This window comes from Mobula hypostoma, chromosome 3, assembly GCF_963921235.1.
Source record: "Mobula hypostoma chromosome 3, sMobHyp1.1, whole genome shotgun sequence".
Classification (NCBI taxonomy): Eukaryota; Metazoa; Chordata; class Chondrichthyes; order Myliobatiformes; family Myliobatidae; genus Mobula; species Mobula hypostoma.
Window position 1 is genome coordinate 165,305,769 of NC_086099.1, and position 16,824 is coordinate 165,322,592.

Sequence of the window (16,824 nt, forward strand, 5' to 3'; positions counted from 1 at the left end):
ACTAATTTCACCAGAGAAGATCTTATGGTGCTGAGAAATACAAATGAGGAACACTTCCACTATAAACAGTGCACACATCAAAGTTGCTGGTGAACGCAGCAGGCCAGGCAGCATCTGTAGGAAGAGGTGCAGTCGACGTTTCAGGCCGAGACCCTTCGTCAGGACTAACTGAAGGAAGAGTGAGTAAGGGATTTGAAAGTTGGAGGGGGAGGGGGAGGGATAGAGCCAAGAGCTGGATAGGTGATAGGCAAAAGGGGATACGAGAGGATCATGGGACAGGAGGTCCGGGAAGAAAGACAAGGGGGGGGGACCCAGAGGATGGGCAAGAGGTATATTCAGAGGGAGAAAGAGAGTGAGAGAAAGAATGTGTGCATAAAAATAAGTAACAGATGGGGTACGAGGGGGAGGTGGGGCCTTAGCGGAAGTTAGAGAAGTCGATGTTCATGCCATCAGGTTGGAGGCTACCCAGACGGAATATAAGGTGTTGTACCTCCAACCTGAGTGTGGCTTCATCTTTACAGTAGAGGAGGCCGTGGATAGACATGTCAGAATGGGAATGGGATGTGGAATTAAAATGTGTGGCCACTGGGAGATCCTGCTTTCTCTGGCAGACAGAGCGTAGATGTTCAGCAAAGCGGTCTCCCAGTCTGCGTCGGGTCTCGCCAATATATAAAAGGCCACATCGGGAGCACCGGACGCAGTATATCACCCCAGTCGACTCACAGGTGAAGTGTTGCCTCACCTGGAAGGACTGTTTGGGGCCCTGAATGGTGGTAAGGGAGGAAGTGTAAGGGCATGTGTAGCACTTGTTCCGCTTACACGGATAAGTGCCAGGAGGGAGATCAGTGGGGAGGGATGGGGGGGACGAATGGACAAGGGAGTTGAGTAGGGAGCGATCCCTGTGGAATGCAGATGGGGGGGGAGGGAAAGATGTGCTTAGTGGTGGGATTATACCTCTTGCCCATCCTCTGGGTCCCCCCCCCTTGTCTTTCTTCCCGGACCTCCTGTCCCGTGATGCTCTCGTATCCCCTTTTGCCTATCACCTGTCCAGCTCTTGGCTCTATCCCTCCCCCTCCTGTCTTCTCCTATCATTTTGGATCTCCCCCTCCCCCTCCAACTTTCAAATCCCTTACCCACTCTTCCTTCAGTTAGTCCTGACGAAGGGTCTTGGCCTGAAACGTCGACTGCACCTCTTCCTACAGATGCTGCCTGGCCTGCTGCGTTCACCAGCAACTTTGATGTGTGTTGCTTGAATTTCCAGCATCTGCAGAATTCCTGTTGTTTGCACTATAAACAGTGTGTTGTCAGTTCGTACACATATCTTCAACTGGTGCTGTTGATTTCAATATGCTAAGGATGATACATCAATTCAAGACACTTCATCTGAGATGATGAAAAGGACACTATAATTTTACTGACTAACGGCTATATACCATTGCTAAATCAGAAATCATACTGCAGTTGCCCAAATCAACAAAATAATTTCTGAAGTTCAAATGCTGGGCAGAAATATGGACAAAAAAAGTCATTGAATTCTCATTGCACTTTAATACAATTGAGTTTTGTACTGATCTTAGGTGGGTCTCCCTGTTTCATTTAAAATATGTTTCACTGGTAAATGCTGATATTCCCATATGGGCTGCACCTGGTATAAGGTCTGTTACCCTTCTCTTCTCCCCTCCCCCCACTTTCCACAGGGATTGCTCGCTCTACTATTCCCTTGTCCATTTGTCCCTCTCCATTAACCTCCCTCCCGGCACACACCTGCCTATTCACCTCCTTCCTCATCTCCATTCAGGGCTCCAAACAGTACTTCCAGGTCAGGTAACACTTTACCTGCGAATCAGCTAGATTCATCTATGGCATACAGTGCTCCCGATGCAGCCTCCTCTACATTGGTGAGACCTGTTATAAATTGGGGGACTGCTTCGTCAATCCCCTGGGCTCCATCCGTCAAAAGTGGAACTTGCCAGTGGCCAAACATTTTAATTCTGATTCCCACTCCTTTTCCAACATGTTGGTCCATGGCCTACTCTTGTGCCTAAATGAGGCCACCCTCAAGGCGGAAGAGCAACACCTTATATTTTGTCTGCGTAGCCTCCCTCAATGTTGGCAAATCAAAGGAGCTGGTCGTGGATTACAGGAGGAATGGAGACAGGCTAACCCCTATTGACATCAATGGATCTGGGGTTTAGAGGGTGAACAGCTTTAAGTTCTTCGGTATACACATCACCGAGGATCTCACGTGGTCTGTACATACCATCTGTGTGGTGAAAAAAGCAGAACAACGCCTCTTTCACCTCAGATGGTTGAGGAAGCTTGGTATGGGCCCCCAAATCCAAAGAATTTTCTACAGGGGCACAATTGAGAGCATCCTGACTGGCTGCATCACTGCCTGGTATGGGAACTGTACTTCCCTCAATCACAGGACTCTGCAGAGAGTGGTACGGACAGCCAAGCGCATCTGTAGATGTGAACTTCCCACTATTCAGGACATTTACAAAGACAGGTATGTAAAAAGGGCCCGAAGAATCATTGGGGACCTGAGTCACCCCAACCACAAACTGTTCCAGCTGCTACCATCCGGGAAAGGGTACTGCAGCATAAAAGCCAGGACCAACAGGCTCCGGGACAGCTTCTTCCACCAGGCCATCAGACTGATTAACTCATGTTGATACAATTGAATTTCTATATTATACTGACTGTCCTATTGTACATACTATTTATTACAAACTACTAAAAATTGCACATTTAGACAGAGATGTAACATAAAGATTTTTTCTCCTCATGTATATGAAGGATATAAGTAAGGTCAATTCAATTCAATTCAACCTGATGGCATGAATATCGATTTCTCCTTCTGGATAAAAAAAAATGCCTCCCCCCTCCCCTCTTCTTCTATTCCCCACTTGGCCCTTTACCTCTTCTCATTTGCCTACCACTTCCCCCTGTGTCCCCTCCTCCTCCTCTTTCTCCCACGGTCAGATTCCTTCTTCTCCAGCCCTTTACCTTTCCCATCCATCTGGCTTCACTGGCTACCTTCTAGATATCTTTTCATTCTGTCCTGAAAAGTTGACTGTTTATTAATTTCCATAGAAGCTGCCTAATCTGCAGAGCCTGCCCAAGCACTTCGTGCGTGTTGCACTAATACTTTCAATGGGAGGAAATAGAAGAGACAAACCATTGCATTAATTCATGTTTTAATTAATTAAGCTTAAACATTTTATTCTTCTACTTTTCAAATCTTTTAGCACTTTTAAAAGATTTTGAATGTTACTGAACATTTGTGAATACCTGGGCCATTCAGAAACAGTCAAGAGTACCTTACAGCTGAGACAGTTTGGCCTACGCTGGAGGGTATGGCTTAGCCAGCTATTCGAAACTTCTCACTGCACTGTGGTTGGACTTGTTTTGCCATGAGGGATCCATGGTTATCGGGATCACTCTATAAATACAGACTTTATTTGGCCATCAGTAGTAAGCCAGGAATAATAATAGTCACTTTATATATGAGTAATTACTCAACACGTACAAATGCACAGAAATCACTGAGCAGCTATTCAACAGTATCATGTTCCATAACCAAAAGGGATTATTTATGAGGGCAATTTGTACATCAGGTATTGATTACAGTAAATTAATTAAATCTAAACCAAGTGGCATATGTGACAACAAAGCTTTGCTCTCAGATGAGCTCAATGCCTTTTATGCTCGCTTTAACTAACACCTTCATAAACTCCCACAGTTGCCGTCGACACTGTGATTTCAGTCTCTGAGGTCGACTTGAGAGCATTCTTCAGGAGGGTGAACTCACAGAAAGCATCTGGCCCAGATGGTGTACCTGGCCGAGTATCAAAGACTGATGCAAATCAACTGGCAGGAGTGTTTACTGACATCTTTAACCTCTCGCTTTGGCAGTCTGAGGTCCCCACCTGCTTCAAGCAGGCTTCAATCACGAAGAATGTAATAACCTGCCTCAATGACTATCATCCAATAGAATTTATACTGTGATGAATTGATTTGAGAGGTTGTTTCAGAAGCATATCTACTCCTGCCTGAGGAGTGACGGATGGGCTCCAAATTGCCTACCGTCACAACAGATCAGCTGTAGATGCTGCTTTATTAGCTCTTCACTCATCCCTGAGACATCTGGACAGTGAAGATGCAATATCGGGATGCTTTATACTTAAGACTGTGTGGCTAAGCACAGCTCCAATTCCATATTCAAAATTTCTGTTGTTTGCCAAATCAGCACTGTTTTGATGAATTGGCTTATAGGAGGGAGACTGAAAATCTGGCTGAGTGGTGTCATAGCAACAACCTCTCACTCAACGTTAGCAAAAGCAAAGAGCTGATTACTGATACAGGAGGAGGACACCGGAAGCCCATGAGCCAATCCTCATCAGGGGATCAGAGGTGGAACTGGTCAGCAATTTAAAATTCCCCAGTGTTATCATTTTGGAGGATGTGTCCTGGGTCCAGCATGTATGTACCTTTATCAAGAAGGCACAGCAGCACCTCTGCTTTCTTAGAAGTTTGTTCAGATTTGATATGTCATTTAAAACTTTGACCAACTTCTCTAGATGACAGTGGAGAGTATCCTGACTGGTTGCATTGCAGGCTGCTGTGGAATCACCATTGTCCATGAATGAAATAGCCTACAAAATGTAGTAGATACAGCCCAGTTCATCACAGAAAAAGCCTTCCCACTGTTGAGCACATCTATAAAGAGCTCTACCTCAGGAAAGAAACATCTATCATCAAGGACCTCACCACCAAGGCAATGCTCCCTTCTCACTGCTGTCATGGTGAAGAGGGTACAGGAGCTTTTAGGTTCCACTCCGTCAGGTTCAAGAACAGTTATTACCCTTCAACCAACAGGTTTCTGAATCAGTGTGGATAACTTCACTCACCTCAACCATGAACTGATTCCACAAACAATGGGCGCACTTTCAAGAAATCTACAAGTCACATTCTCAAAATTATTTATTGCTCATTTATGATTAATCTTATTTGTCTTCTTTTGTATTTGTAATGTTTGCTTTTTGTACATTGTTTGTTTGTCCATTTTTGCTTCTGTGGAGTTTTTCAGAATCAAAATCAGAATCAGGTTTAACATCACTAGCATATGTCGTGAAATTTGTTAACTTAGGCAACAAACCAAATCTCCTCAAACTCCAAATGAAATATAGCCACTGTCTTGCCTTCCTTACAGCTGCATCAATATGTTGGGATCAGGTTATATCCTCAGAGATATTGACACCCAGGAACTTGAAATTGCTCACTCTCTCCACATCTGATCTTTCTATGAGGATTGGCTCATGTTCCCTCATCCTACCTTCTGAAGTCCTCAATCTTTGGTCTTATTGAGATTGAGTGCAAAGTTGTTGCTGCGACACCATTCAACTAGCTGGTATATCTCGCTCCTGTACACCCTCTCGTCTCCATCTGAGATTCTGCCAACAATGGTTGTATCATCAGCAAATTTATAGATGGAATTTGAGCTATGCCTAGCCACACAGAGATAGTAGAGCAGTGGGCTAAGCACACACCCCTCAGGGCTCCAATGTTGCTCATCAACGAGGAGGTGACTTTATTACCAATCTGTACAGATTGTGGTCTTCTGATTAGGAAGTCGAGGCTCCAATTGCAGAGGGAGGTACAGAGGCCCAGGTTCTGTAGCTTTTCAATCAGGACTGTAGGAATAATGGTGTTAAACACTGAGCTATAGTCAACGAACAGCATCTTGATACAGGTGTTTGTATTGTCCCGGTGATACAAGGCCACATGAAGAGCCATTGAGATTGTGTCTGGTATAGATATACTGTGGAAATAGGCAAATTACAGTAGGTCCAGGTCCTTGCTGAGGCAGAAGTTGATTCTAGCCATGACCAGCCTCTCAAAGCATTTCATCACCATAGATGTGAGTGCAACTGGATGATAGTCATTAAGAAAGCTCACCCTACTTTTCTAGGGCCCGGTTATATTTGTTGCCCTTTTGGAGCAGGTGGAAGTTTCTGACCATAGCATTGATTCTATTGTGTTTCTTTGTATCTACTGTGCATGCCCGCAAGAAGATGAATCTTGGGGTAGTATATGGTGACATATACATACTTCAATAATAAATTTTAAAAAACAAAAATATTAAAACGAATATGCAAAAATAGAGTGGAAGTTGGATGTGAGGCACGCTCGTAGCATTTACAAAAATGGTTCTTCCCCTTGTGCTATGTCATTGTCACTTGATCATTCTGTAGTTTTTGTTCAAAGTCACAGCAGAACTCCAGGAGAACTACATCAATCACAACTCCTGCTCTTATTCACTATCCACTGATCTCAGTTTAAAATGCATTGGTGCAGATTTTGATCAATGTAGCGTCTGGGTCGTAGAGCGATACAATATGGAAGCAGCTCTTCGACCTAATTGGCACATGCTGACAAAGATGCCCCATCCAAGATAGTCCCATTTTACCAGAAATGGCCCTGTAATCTTCTAAATCTTTCCAATCCTTGTACCTGTCCAACTGCTTTTTAAAAGTTGCTCATATACCTGCCTCAACCACTCTGCTAGCTCAGCCCACGTAGATCCATTCTTAGCGCAAAAATGTTGCCCTCAAGATCCTATTAAATCTTCCCCCCCTCACCTTCAAATTTAGGCCTTCTAGCTTTTGATTTTCCATCCCTGGGAAATTCACTCTATTCATCTCTTGCTTTTATAGTCCTCTATAAGATCACTGCTCAGTCTCCTGCAGTCCATGGAATAAATTCCTAGCTAACCTCTCCTTATAATTCAGTGTCTACAGTCCTGTATACATCCTTGTAAATCTCACAAAATGCTGAAGAAACTCAACAGGTCAGGCAGCATCTATGGGAAGGATTAGGGCATATATGTTTCAAGCCAAGACCCTTCACCAGGACTGGAAAGGATGGAGGAAGAAGCCAGAATAAGAATGTTGGGGGAGGGGAAGAAGTGCAAGCTAGAAGCCAGATGAGGGGGAAGGTAGGTGGGTGGGGAGGGAGGATGAAGTGAGATGCTGGGGGGTGTTAGGTGGAAAAGGAAGTTAGAGATATCCATGTTCATGCCATCAGCTTGGAGGCTACCCAGATGGAATATGAGGTGCTGCTCCTTCAACTTAAGAGTGGCCTGATGGTGCCAGTAGAGGAGGCCATGGACAAACATGTTGGAATGGGAACTGGGATTGGAATTAAAATGTTTGGCCACCAGGAAATCCTGCTTATTGCGGATGGAGCAAAGGTGTTTGACAAAGCGGTCCCTCATCTACGTCGGTTTCATTGACGAAGAGGAGGCCAGACTGGGTTTACCAGATACAGCAGATGACCCTGACATACTCACAGGTGAAGTATTGCTTCACCTGGAAGGGATGTTTGGAGCATGAATATTGATTTCTCTAACTTCAGGTAATTTCATTCCCCTCCCTCTTCTCTCTTCTTCCATTCCCTATTTTGGCTCCCCTCTTACCTCTTCTCTTCTCCTTACCTGCCTATCACCTCCCTCTGGTGCCCTTTCTCGCATGGTCCCCCCTCCTCTCCTATCAGATTCCTTCTTCTTCAGCCCTCAATGTTAACCACTTATCACCTCCTCCCCCACCCACCTACCTCCTCCACTCCTGGCTTCACCAATCACCTAGTTTTTACTCCTTCCCCTCCCTCCACTTTCTACACTGGCTTCTTCCCCTTCCTTCCCAGTCCTGATGAAGAATACTGGCCCAAAATGTAGATTTTCTATTCCTTTCCATAGATGCTGTCTGACCTGCTGAGTTCCTCCAGCATTTTGTGTGAGTCACTCTGGATTTCCAGCATCTTGTGTTTGTCCTCATAAATCTTTTCTACACTGGTTCAACACAGCCTATTGTGACATTCGTTGTCTGACTGAATAAGAATGGCTATTTTGGTGGACCAAAAAAAATAAAGCTGGGTATGATAATAGTTACAAAATGTATAAGTAAGGAAAAAGTACTGTGCACCACATTTACCAGATTTTCGGTTCTGAGGAGACATTGTCTCTTTGGTCGTCTATAACTAAATGGCTCAGAATCAACTGGCCAGATGATTTTTTTTAAGTTTTAAAGTCTTAATGGCTTACTGTTATGTAGTGGATTAGTTATTTAACTACACTTTCACTGTCACACATTTTTGAAACTAGAGGTTTAGTAATCTTCAAAGTGAGGACTTGTTTAATTTATCCAAATTGCCATTGACTGTGCTTTATTCTGTTCTCAGCAAAATACAATTTTGGCAAAAGCATATTGTAATAATTATTACTCAAGTACAAGAAAACCCAGATATCATTGTTCTTTCACATTCATCTCTGTTCTATGTCTTCTATGATAATGTATTCATTAACATCCACTCACTTTTAAAACATTGTTTGAATAGTTTAAGAATCCAAAATACTTCAATGCAGGCAATTTGTTAAACTACCATGGATTATAATCCTGAGTCTTCAAGGCTTTGTTTGTTAAAATCATACAGATTTTTCCATTTAGTTGTTGAAAGTGATATTATAATAGTCCAACACCCCTGTAACATGATGGAAATTTAAGGGAAAGTTCTTACTATCTTTACCATATCAAACTCTTGCGAAGCTACAATTGTAACTGTTTTTCATAAAAACCATTGAGCAATTGGAATTCTTTACAATATTCAATGACATAGCCCAGCAAAACATTATGGATCGAGGGAACTCCATGGATAAAACTGAGGAACAAAGCTGACTGACAACTGTAGGGTCTGCAATGTTAGCTTTTGATTTTACATGCTGTGGGATTCTGGTTAGCCTCAACCAGAGGAAAGTTTACGATTTAAAGCTAATAAAACATTTATTAAAGGGCTAAAATTACATAAAATGGCCTCAGAACCTCATTCCAAAGTATATTAGAATGATATTGCTTTTGAAGCTATATCTAAACAGTTATGATACATGAATCCACCAAATTTGTGCAGAGGCTTGCAGAGTTCTACACTTACAGCCGTAGTAGTGCCTTATAGAAGGGCCGAGTGAAGAAGGCATCCAACAGGTACTGGTGAATTAGGGCAAGGCCCAGAATACGACCACTGAATCGGAACCTGAAAGGAAGAGTAACCACTGTGAGGTTATTAAGGAACCATTTAAAGCTGCATTTGTTAATGTTAGGTTATTCATTTATGCCTCTTACAACCTGAAAAATATCTAAATTGGAACACTCCCCTGTTATGGAAGATGGTTTACATCCAGTCATCAATACTGAGCAGTGCAATAATGAACAGTTTAATAACCCTTGTAGGAGCAGTACACTTGAGCAAAAAATCAGTACCAAGATGACAAAAGCTGATTTACTTTCCATCTGGTTTTCCTGAAAACAGCTGCCATGTAACATTAAAAAATACATGGGATAAAATAACTGCTAAATGTCTATATAGTCCAAGGAATTTTGCGGAACATTTAACAAATATTGAGCCGCATAGGAGACATCCAGGGAGCCAGAGGGGCTTCAGAAAAGAATTCCAGGGCTTATGGCCCAGCAAGATGAAGAACAATGCCAATTCAGAGTGATTTATACAGTAGATGTACAAGAAAGTAGAATTGGAGGAACAGAGACCTTTCAGAGAGCTGTAAGACTACAAGGAGACGAAAGAGTGAAACTTTGTAAGGAAATGAAAGTAAAGATGTGAGTTTTAAAATCAAAGTGTTTCTAGCCTGGGAACTGATGGAGGTCAGTGAGCTCAGGGGTTTGTGTGAACAGACTATTGAGTTAGGTTTCAGATTTAAGAGTTTTAATTAGTCTATGATTACAGAGGAGGAAAGATGGAAGGTAAAACAATGGAATGGATACATGGTGGCAAGCTCACATTGTCTCATGTAAGACTCTTATTGCACAAATATGTGCAATAGGGAAGTGGTCCCAACACTTAGCCCTATTTCTGAAATGTTCTTCTTTGATTGTTCTCCAAGCTAAATAAAACCATTGAAATTGATACACTTCAGATTTAGTTACTGGAACTGAGCAAGTAGCTGGACATAAGCATACAGAGCAAACTGGAATGACTGGACTGTAATATTTAAAAGAAAAATCCAACTTCTGAATTTTAGTGAATATCTAGTTAAAATATTGGTATCGCTGAGTATGTAAAATTCAGAAAGATCCTGAAAAATGTTAGACAGAGACACAAGAGACTGAATTTGCTGTAATATGGAACAACAAAGAATCTGCTGGTGGAACTCGACAGACTGAGTAGCATCTCTGGAGAGGACTGGGGACTGAGGAATTATCGATGTTTCAAATTTAAATCCTGCATTAACTGAAAAATGTTATCCTTCTTATTGCTGTTCATAAAGATAAGGGTTAAAACACCAATTCTTCTGCACACCAGTTGATAATAAAAGACTAGTAAATGTGCAGCTTTAACCCTATCTCATTGTTATTTGAGATATGACTTATCATCATTGTGGATGGTATCTCAAATAACAACGAGTCAGAGTACATGAAGGAAATGGAGAGCTTAGTAATATAGGGTGATGACAACCTTTCCCTCAATGCCAAAGAGCTGGTCATGGACCTCAGGAAGGGGTACAGTGCACGTGCTCCTGCCTATCTTAATGGTGTTGAGGTTGAGGGGGTTGAGAACTTCAAGCTCCTAGGAGTGACTATCACCAAGAGTCTATTGTAGTCTAACCACATAGAATCCAAGGCCAAGAAAGCTCATCAGTGCCTCCACTTCCTCAGGAGGCTAAAGAAATCTGGCATGACCCTATCAGCCTTACCAACTTTAACTGATGCACCACAGAAAGCATCCTATCAGGATGCATAACGGTTTAATATGGCAATTGCTTTGCACGTGGCAGCAAGAAACTGCAGAGGTTTGCATACACAGCTCAGCACAGCTTTGGAACCAGCCTCCTCTCCACCGGGTCTGTCTATACTTCTTGCTGCTTCAGTAAATTGGCCAGCATAATCAAAGACCCCACCCACCCCAAATATTCGCTCTCCTCTCCTCTCCTACCAGGCAGAAGATACAAAAGCTTGAAAACATGTACCACCAGGCTCAAGGACAGCTTCTGTCCCACTGTTTCGAGACTATTGAATGGTTCCCTAGCATGATAAGATGGACTCTTGACCTCATAATTTATCTTGTAATGATTTTGCATTTACCTGCAGTACACATTCTCTGTAGCTCTTGCACTTTATTCTATAAAGTGCTATTATTTTACCTCGTTTTACCTCAATATAATGTGTAAAGATTTGATCTGTATGCAAGACAAGCTTTTCACTTGTGGCATGTGACAATAATAATAAACCAATTCCAAATATATAGAAAGAAATTTTTCAGAAGGGAGGTTTGACCAACTGGAAAACATTAAAATAATGGAACAAGCATTGTGAGTAAATAATTCACTTTCTTTATTTGGACACTTTCACTCTTTTAAAGGCAAGGTTTACACATAGTATGATTGGTAAGATATTAAAGAAATGGCATTTTATCAATGTTTGTAGTCTAATTTGAAGACATCATTACACGCCAGTACTACGCCACTATACGTTGATGATTGGTGGTCTGAAGACAGGCTCAGTTGCTGGAATCTAGGGGAGGGAGCGAATGTCGACTCAGACCATGAGAGGCTTGCATCGGGCATTTTCATGCCTTACAAGGGCAGATTGGAAGTCTGTGTGGGGTGCCACTCCTCGCACAGACCCTAGAGCAATGTGTGGTTAAGTGCCTTGCTCAAAGACACAAACACACTACCACAGCTGAGGCTCGAACTAGTGACCTTCAGATCACTAGACAAACACCTTAACCACTTGGCCACGTGTCCAACACAAATCTGGAATCTAGAACCAGAAGTAATTAGTGGTACTAGTTAGCTTAATCCTAATTGATGCAGTTCCTACAGGTCATAATGAGGAATGTGACTTTTACTTCATATCTTTTATATCCAAGAACCAGCTTTCAAATTGCTTGATCTGAGTTTTGTCATGGTTCTTACTCATCAGCAGAAGAATGCATCTCATCATTTTATTGGATGTTAATACACTGCCAGGAATGCTTGCACCACTAATTGCAAACGGTATCCTGCAGAGATAGTTTCTTCAATTTTCTCTATATTATCAACAAAGTAGTTTCAAAACTTTCTCCCCAAAATTCAGGAGTGCATTTTACTTGTTTTTCTGACTTACTATGATCACTTTTACCAATGTATTACAGTTATACCACACTCGATATAAAAGGAAAAGAAAGAACAAAATCCTTTTGTGGTTGATTCATGCACCCATCCACCCTTTCTGCAATTATCAGTAGTTCATTATTCATAATCATTCCAAGTTCCCCACCCTGAGTGACATGTTTAACATTGTGTAATGTTGTCTTCAGTGTACCTGAGAAACAGCTCAAACAGCACAGCACTGTGACTAATAGATGATGAATAATTATTCCACAGCAATTCAATCCTCATAGCAAAACAAAATGTGAGAGACATCTTTGTAAAAGATGTCAGTAGTTTATAATAAATTATTATGAGTATCTGGATCATGCTCATAGATAGGTACATGGAGCATAGAAAAATAGAGGGCTATGCCGTCGGGAAATTCTAGACAGATTACATGGTCGGCACAACAGTATGGGCCGAGGAGCCTGTAATGTGCTGTAAATTTCTATCTTCTGTGAGATTTTTAAAAATTGTATTGCAAAGGACTTGTCAATAAAGATAGAAGAAAAGAGAGCAAACTTTGCAAGCTTTTACCAGTGCTGCAGAGTTTTAGATTGAGGAAACGTTAAGCTATGCCGCAAGTACTTAGTTCAGAGTATTTGCTCCTCAGAACCCCAATGCCTTGGGAGAAGGTGGAGGGAATCCAAGAAAGGGTAAGATGTCTTTTTGAGGGAGAGTCTGAGAGATAGGGTGACAATTGGGTGATGGGGAGTAGAGAGTGTCAGCATGAAAAGGATCATCATTTGAATGTTGGGGTCATGGCAGGAAGGAATGGAAAAAAGAGGAATATTCACACCAGTTAATACTGTAAAATATAACTTGAAACTTTATCTGTTTATGGATAGGGACATAAAATAATACTGGCACCACTGATAAGGAGATTGTTGGGTGATGTGTAAGGAGTGGGATAAGCAATATGGTTAGTTATACAATAGAGAATGCTAATTAAATAATTAAGAGCAACAAATTACAGGAAAATAATTTATGTTTATATTGCTCAATTGTAAATTATTCTAATATACTTTACAGGAAAAGGAAATGGTTTAGAAAACTCTCTTCTCTCAGCAGGTCAGGTTTAAACACTTTATGGAAAATATATTGCAAGGAAGGAATACTGTGACTCCCTGGTCTAATCATCTCACCCCACCCATCCCTCCCTGACTCAAAAGTTCAAGGTTCATTTTATTATCAAAGTATGTACACAGAATACACCTCTGAGATTCATCTTCTCGAGAAATACAGAAAAACTGGAAATCATTGAAAGAAAAGAGATCAACGCCCCCCCCGCATGAATTCCCCTCCCCCCCCCACAACGACTCCCTCACACCAAAACTAGAAGATCGCCCGCCCGGAAAACAGCAGTCAGAACATCAAACCCCTAACCCCCAAGCCCTTCCCACTCAAAAAAGCAGTGACAATATCAAACCCCCAACCCTCTCTCTCACAAATGAAAAAACAAACAGGTGGCCCACGCAGAAAAACACCAACAGGAACATCAGCCTCCAAATCTCCAACCCCTCCCTCACACAAAAAGTAACGTATTGCACTCCCAGAAAATGGCAACAAGAAAGAAAACACAGAAAACTGAAGGAGACAATATAAACTACAGTCCACACTGATAATCACATATGTCTTGGAAATTCGAAAACATCCTGTGTCAGCATCGAGAAGAACGACAGTTTGAACTTAGTCCTTCTTTGCAGAGTGACCACCAACCCGTAGCCTTGGTCCAACAACCCACGGCTTTCTGACCACCGGTCCAGCGCGGCTTCCCAACTGCTGGCCCAGCATGGCCTACCGACCTGCAGCCCGGCATGGCCTCCCAACCACTGGCCCAACACGACACCACCCCACTCCACCCATCCCTCCATGACTCCTAGTACGTTTTGCCTACAGTCAGTCACAAGAGATGTAGCACTTGTCCTTACATCCCCTCCCTCACTACAATCCAGGGACCACATCAGTTCTTCCAGTTGAGACAAAGGTTCAGGTGCATCTTCTCAATCTTATCTACTGTGTTTGGTGCTCCTGATGTGGGTTCCTTTACATTGGTAAGACCAAATCAATAGGATGTCCATTTTGTACCTGCATTTGGCCCTCAGCGAGCATCCTTAGCCCTTAGTTGCATGCTGTTTCATTTCCCCTTCTCCTTCCCACAATCACCTATCTATCCCTGGCCTTGGCAATTTAATGTGGATAAATGTGAGGTTATCCACCTTGGTGGCAAAAACAGGAAAACAGATTATTATCTGAATGGTGGCCGATTAGGAAAAGGGGAGGTGCAACGAGACCTGGGTGTCATTATACACCAGTCATTGAAAGTGGGCATGCAGGTACAGCAGGTGGTGAAAAAGGCGAATGGTATGCTGGCATTTATAGCAAGAGGATTCGAGTACAGGAGCAGGGAGGTACTACTGCAGTTGTACAAGGCCTTGGTGAGACCACACCTGGAGTATTGTGTGCAGTTTTGGTCCCCTAATCTGAGGAAAGACATCCTTGTCATAGAGGGAGTACAAAGAAGGTTCACCAGATTGATTCCTGGGATGGCAGGACTTTCATATGATGAAAGACTGGATGAACTAGGCTTATACTCGGAATTTAGAAGATTGAGGGGGGATCTGATTGAAACGTATAAAATCGTAAAGGGATTGGACAGGCTAGATGCAGGAAGATTGTTCCCGATGATGGGGAAGTCCAGAATGAGGGGTCACAGTTTGAGGATAAAGGGGAAGCCTTTTAGGACCGAGATGAGGAAAAACTTCTTCACACAGAGAGTGGTGAATCTGTGGAATTCTCTGCCACAGGAAACAGTTGAGGCCAGTTCATTGGCTATATTTAAGAGGGAGTTAGATATGGCCCTTGTGGCTAAAGGGATCAGGGGGTATGGAGGGAAGGCTGGTACAGGGTTCTGAGTTGGATGATCAGCCATGATCATACTGAATGGCGGTGCAGGCTCGAAGGGCCGAATGGCCTACTCCTGCACCTATTTTCTATGTTTCTATGTTTCTCTACCGTCAGGATGAAGGCCAATGCAAACTATCTTGTACAACACCTCACATTCCACCTGGGTAGTCTACAACTAATGGCATTAATGTTGAGTTTTTCAGCTTTAGGTAACCCTCCCCTCCAGTGGGTTGTTTATCCCTCTCCTTCTGATCCTTCCATTTTTGTCCCCTTTCTCTCGATGATTCCCCGTCCTCAGTCTCCATCATCCATCCACTACAGACAATGTTTACCAAATGCATCCCCACTTCCCTGTCTGGCTTTGGTTCCATCTGCCATTCACCCTCCATTATCATACTGCTTACTTATCAAAGTCCAGCACTGGTACAGTTTATCTTTCAGCTCATCTCCCTTCGGAGCCTGTTTTTAGCCTTCACACACTCCTCGCCTATCTTGTTCCAATTAACTCTCATTTTTTTCCCTCTCTCTCTTTGACCCTCTCCATCTTGCCACTATCTCCCAACTCTACTCCCACTCCCTCCCCTACCTGGAAAAACGTCTGTTACCTTCCACCCTTCCTCAATCCACCAGTCGTCTTGAACTCTCGCCTCACACTCCCCCAATTTCTCTTTATACTAGCCGTCTTTATGAATCCTGATGCAAGGTTTCAACCCAAAACGTCAACAATTCCTTTCCCTCTACAGATACTGCTCAACTCAACTCAGCTCAATTTAGTGAGACAATCCAGTGGATTGTTTGTAGCTTCAGATTCCGGGCTGCATTTTTGCTGTGTCTCCAATATCAAAATGACATGCAACTGATTAAATAGGGGTTTAAGTTAAAAAATGATTTAGAAGATTAGGGTTCAGGCTTGGGAATTGAATTTCATTGCTGGCAACACCAGATTACTCCCCCAACTAACTGGCAGAATAGAAAGGATAGAAAGATTTACTTGGTACAAATAAAAGCAAATCGACCATTTTGATGAAGGCATTAGAGCAGAAGCAGGCGAAAATTGTGCGGGCTGTGTGCGTGAACACTAAATATTTTAGTACAATGGGGAAACACAAATGATAAAATGATTAAGTTGGGAAATTAAAATGATCAGAGATGATGCCATTAGAGGAATAAAATGAGAGGACAAGAATCAGGAGTTCCCTTTTGGAAAGGGTGGTAAATGAAGATTCAACAGGGATTGTTAAAGGTGGTAGGGCATGTTATTGAAAGGAACATTCAAATGATTGAGGGATAAAAGAGAAGCAGTGACCCTAATTAGTTATTTTAATGAGTTAACACAGGGATAGTGGATGAATTGGTCCCTTTTTGATCCGTGGAAATAGAATACAGAATGTTGTGCCCACCTTTTTACCCACTCGAAATTCGATCTAACCCTTCCCTCCTACATAGGCCTCCATTTTTTAATTATTCTGAAATGCCATCATTTTAAATGACCGAAATGAAGATAATAAGTAGTTTGGCAAAAGAAATGCACTACATTTAAGGCAAAGAACAGTAGATTAAGGAGCATCTAGGAAGAAACAGAATTAACATTTCACACTGAAGACTCTCAGAAATAGGAAAGAGTTTTTGTTTTCATCTGCAGTTTTTTGATTACCATTATTTATGGGGTAGAGTTTTAAAACTGAGAATAATAGTTGGATTGAATATATTATAATGAA

At 42.3% G+C, this 16,824-nt stretch overlaps 1 protein-coding gene across 2 annotated transcripts in view; it reads right to left on the reverse strand.

Annotated features, from left to right (window-relative positions):
- The window catches only part of LOC134344369 (E3 ubiquitin-protein ligase HECW1-like), a 485,729-nt gene that overhangs the window by 39,360 nt on the left and 429,545 nt on the right, over positions 1-16,824 (reverse strand). For both annotated transcript variants that reach the window (XM_063044047.1, XM_063044048.1), the window contains one exon: positions 8,989-9,087. In XM_063044047.1, coding sequence (XP_062900117.1) covers positions 8,989-9,087 — 99 coding nt within the window. The remainder of the gene's footprint in view (positions 1-8,988; positions 9,088-16,824) is intronic.